The sequence below is a fragment of the Impatiens glandulifera genome, chromosome 6 (genome assembly GCF_907164915.1).
Source record: "Impatiens glandulifera chromosome 6, dImpGla2.1, whole genome shotgun sequence".
Taxonomy (NCBI): domain Eukaryota; kingdom Viridiplantae; phylum Streptophyta; class Magnoliopsida; order Ericales; family Balsaminaceae; genus Impatiens; species Impatiens glandulifera.
In genome coordinates this window covers 4,142,690-4,147,022 of record NC_061867.1, presented here as the reverse complement: position 1 = coordinate 4,147,022, position 4,333 = coordinate 4,142,690, and the positions used below count along the sequence as shown (strand labels likewise).

At 28.7% G+C, this 4,333-nt stretch overlaps 1 protein-coding gene across 1 annotated transcript; it reads right to left on the bottom strand.

Annotated features, from left to right (window-relative positions):
• Window positions 1-296: 296 nt before the first annotated feature.
• LOC124941720 (uncharacterized membrane protein At4g09580-like) lies at window positions 297-3,029 on the bottom strand. The gene is made up of 4 exons (XM_047482067.1): window positions 2,625-3,029; window positions 1,544-1,814; window positions 1,288-1,458; window positions 297-732 (listed from the first exon to the last, which is right to left on the bottom strand). Exons 1-4 carry the CDS (start codon window positions 2,867-2,869, stop codon window positions 607-609), a joined length of 813 nt encoding a protein of 270 aa, XP_047338023.1. The 5' UTR covers window positions 2,870-3,029; the 3' UTR covers window positions 297-606.
• Between the last annotated feature and the right edge of the window lie 1,304 nt (window positions 3,030-4,333).

Sequence of the window (4,333 nt, the reverse complement as noted above, 5' to 3'; positions counted from 1 at the left end):
TATTAGTACATACATACCTAAAATGAATTTATTAGTACATGAAAATGAATTTATTAGTACATGAACTAGTTGGATGTACATCTAATCTACATCTAAATGAACTAGTTGTACCCTAAGTGAATGTTTTTTCTTATGTTTAAATTCATAATTTATTATTATAATAATTTTATATAAATAATTAATTTAATAAATAAATAAATTATATTTGATAAATAATAAAGAATTGAAAGAGAAGTTATAATGAATACAATATTAAAAAAGTGATCAAGAAAAAAAAATGTTAAAATTATAAATCCAACCCACCCCAAATATGTATTCAATTAATGGCATAGTGATTGATAGTTAGTAATCAATGTATACATTTTTCTGTAACATGAAAACTATCATTCCACATATATCTTTACACAATAAATGTCATTAATCCCAATAATCTAAGAATGCGCTTCCAACTCTCGGAGATTGGGTCTGTTTTTGATAGCGCAAATCTTTGAAGCTGAATCTGTACAAGTTTGAAGCGATGCAATAACATATATATATATATATATATATGCAGGGAAAGAGTAGCAAACATATATATATATATATATGCAGGGAAAGAGTAGCAAACTATGATTTAGACTTGCTCATCAATGTTGGCGTAATCGATACAATGCCAATTAAGAACATTGTGGCTATCGAGTTTATATCGTATAGATCACCAACTGATTGCAACTCACCAATTGCTATTCCTGCCTGCGGGATACAAACAAACAAAGACAAAAAAATCCCCAAGTCAAAAGAAGAACACAGAAAACAGCCCAAAGAGTTGAATGATGCTAAGAAACAGAACAGAGGAAGTTTGAGATATAAAGATTTTTGTCAAACCAGATTGAAAATGAATTTGAGTTGTTTTGTAATTGAGTGATTCACTCCTAGAAGGTTATATGGCTTGATGTCTGTATTTAAGAAAGTTGTAATCGACACAACTTTATTAATCCTAACTTTGAGATATAGAAAATAATAACAACAATGAGCATCAACTTAGGTAACCTTATTTGCTGATCACATTCGAATTACCCGGTTATTTAAGGTTCTATTACCATATAAAGAGTATTTTGATTAATTATTTGAATTATGTGATTGATGATAAGATATTAGGTTATAAGGGATTATCTCAAATAACCCAGAACACATAAGGCCTAAATAACCCCTTATCTCATCATCTCAACCAAATGGTAACATGTTAAATACAAATGATATAATCCATTTTTCATCAAACAAGTTCCTAGAATAGGTAAAAGAAAGTACCTTTACAGTAACATAAGCAGCAGGTATAATTCCAATAACAGTGGCTGCAAAGAAAATATGGAAAGGCACGTCAACAATTGGCGAAGCAACGTTAATAAACGTATTTGGCAAGGTTGGTGTCACTCTTAAGAAAAGCATGTAGTTCAACAACCCTGCACGCCTCTTAGCCACCTGTATCATATATAATCAAATGAGTAAGAGGAAATAGAAACACAAGACTTACATTCGGTAAATTTATATATATTACTAGATTCACCTGATTTTGAAAGAAAATAAGCTTGTCAGGCCAAAGAGAGAATACAAGAGGTCGTCCAATTACTTTCGACAAGAAATAGCAAGACGAAGCACCAGCAGTTGCAGTAAATACAACCAAAGCTACACCTTTGAGAACTCCGAAGAGTGCTCCAGCTAACAATGACATGAAAACAGTTCCTGGAATCATAAATGTCTGCATGAATATATACACCACGCAATATCCAATAAGAACTTGAATCGTGTAGTCGCTTGTGTAACTCTCTAGATTATCCCTACAAAGATAGGCATAGCAAAATTTATAAAAAATATTCTTTGACTTCAAGATTTACCAATATCCATGTTAGCCTCAATGGAATCTCAGTATACATGTTAAGATATAAAGAGGATTCTAATATGGATCAACAATGGGGTAAACTGAAACAGAGGAAACCCTAGATTTGATTTGAAATCCTTATCTTACAGTGCTTCTTAATTATTCATATCAAACATTTAATTGACTTTGTATTAGTGCATCTATATACTCCATCACGAAATGTAAGTTACTGTATATCGACGATAAACTTCAAGCAGAACAAATTCATTCCTATAGAAGAAATCAGCATAACTTTGCTAAGAACACAAATAATAACCTAACCGAATGGATCTAAAACAATAAATAGATCTCGATATGTTTGATTAAACGGTTATGTATCTAAACAGATAGAATCTGATTTTACCAAAAATTTTGAAGATCTTCGAGGCTGCGAGGAAGCTTGAGAAAGCTATTAATATTCATTGCATACATTTAATTGACACTAATTTAGCTAGAAGGGAATTGTATGACCTAGAAACCATCTTTTGATCTTCATCTACATATTAAGGTGGAATGCATCTATATACTCCATCATGAACTGTAAAGTTACTATATATAACAATTTCTTAATCTAAATCGACGAATAAACTTCAAACAGAACAAATTCATTCATATAGAAGAAATCAGCATAACTTTGCTAAGAACACAAATAATGGATCTAAAACAATAAACAGATCTCGATATTTTGAATAAACAGTTATGTATGTAAACAAAGAGAAACTGATTATACCGAAGGTTTTGAAGATCTTCGAGGCTACGAGGAAGCTTAAGGAAACTATAATCTGAAGCCGGCATGGTTAGATAAACTCCAAGAAGACCTAAAATAAAGCTGAGAATAACAGCGCAAGCAACCGCTAACTCCCACGATGTGAGAGGGAACTTGTTGTGAGACGCTGAGGCTGATTCATTGGAATCCGAATTGCAGGTCGTCGTTCCTTGTTGAAGTTGTTCCATCTTTGTCGATCTCTCTTTCATTCCTTCTGCCTTCGATTCAAAAGCTCGTACAGAAAGGCAGGCGAGAGATCGTAAAGAGGAAAGAGGAGGTTGTTTAACCTAGTTTTTCTTCTTCTTCTTCGTATTTACAGCAATTTTCTTCTCCCTTTGTAAACACTCTTTCTCTTTTCCTGTGGCTTTCGTCTACGTTTTCTTCATCTTTTTATCAGGGAGGATGAGAGAGAATATTCGAATGTTTTGTATTTTGTTACTATAAAATCCATTTAGAATTTCTCTTTTTAAATATTATTTATTAAGCTGAAATGGAATTAAAAAATCAAAAAAGTTTAATTTATGAGGGTAAAATTGAGGCTATTTATTTGGGTTTAGATTTTGGACCTTTTTCTTTAAATTTCTTAATTTAGGTTTTATAATAGTTAAAATTATATTAAATTAATTTTTTATTAGAATTTTAAACGCAAATTAACTTATTATATAATATTAGAGGAGTGATAAGAGGGAGAATTGAGAGTGAAAATAGAGAATGAAAATAGAAAAGAATGATTTGTCACCACATTACTAATTAAAAAATGATAAAGATCCCTTCAAATTCAAAATTATCTCCCAAAATTCACTACTGTAATATTATTTATAAATAAATTCAAATAAAAAATTTAAGAATATATAAAGTTTTCACTCACTATTTTTTCTTTTTCAAATTAATTCGATAGTTAAAAGTAAAAAAAAAAATAGTAATATTGATATTTTATTAATTTATAAATATATTTATATACTAAATTAATCTAATAATGTTGTGTAACTTTAAATTTTAAGGTGAGATTTAAAGGGAAAAATAAATATGAGAAATCCAAATTAACACGGAAAGAAACCTCAATTTACAATTCAACCCTTTATAATAAGATCAGTGCAAACTCCAAATACTATATACAAATATATTAATATTATATGATACAAATGATGTGTTGTAGAATTTTTTTTTTTAATTTAACCACGTGAATAATGAATTTACAACTACTATTATTTTGTTTTTTTTATTTTTGCAAGGATAGTTAGAGTTGGTATAATATTTGAATTTTTAGTTTAAAAAATATATATATTATCAATATTTTAAAATATAGATAAAAGTAATTTATTATCTAAAATATTAAAATAAATCTTTTTTTATAATTAAATAAAGGGTCGAATTTGAGTGGAACTATACAATATTTGAATTGGCAATACTTAAAGTTTTTTAAATCAACTACACTAGATTATTTTTTGGGAAGACAATTTTACAAAACCAAGTTGTAAGAAAGTGTCAAATTTACTTATTAAGTATCAAAATTTCATTTATATGTATGAACTTGTAAAAAAGTGTCAAATATATTTAAAATAACAGAAATTTTAAATGGTGTTAAATTTTTTGCCATGTAATATTCACATATTTTTTATTTTTTTAAATTGACATTATGTTAGGATTTTTAATTATGGCCGAGCCTTTCAAGT

What these genes read in the sequence shown, in the direction of transcription:
- LOC124941720 (XM_047482067.1), bottom strand. Translation starts at nt 2,869, where the DNA reads ATGAAAGAGAGATCGACAAAGATGGAACAACTTCAACAAGGAACGACG. An exon ending in GAAGATCTTCAAAACCTTCG is followed by an intron (nt 1,815 to 2,624) that starts GTATAATCAGTT and finishes CTATCTTTGTAG; the next exon opens with GGATAATCTAGAGAGTTACA. An exon ending in TTATTTTCTTTCAAAATCAG is followed by an intron (nt 1,459 to 1,543) that starts GTGAATCTAGTA and finishes TATATGATACAG; the next exon opens with GTGGCTAAGAGGCGTGCAGG.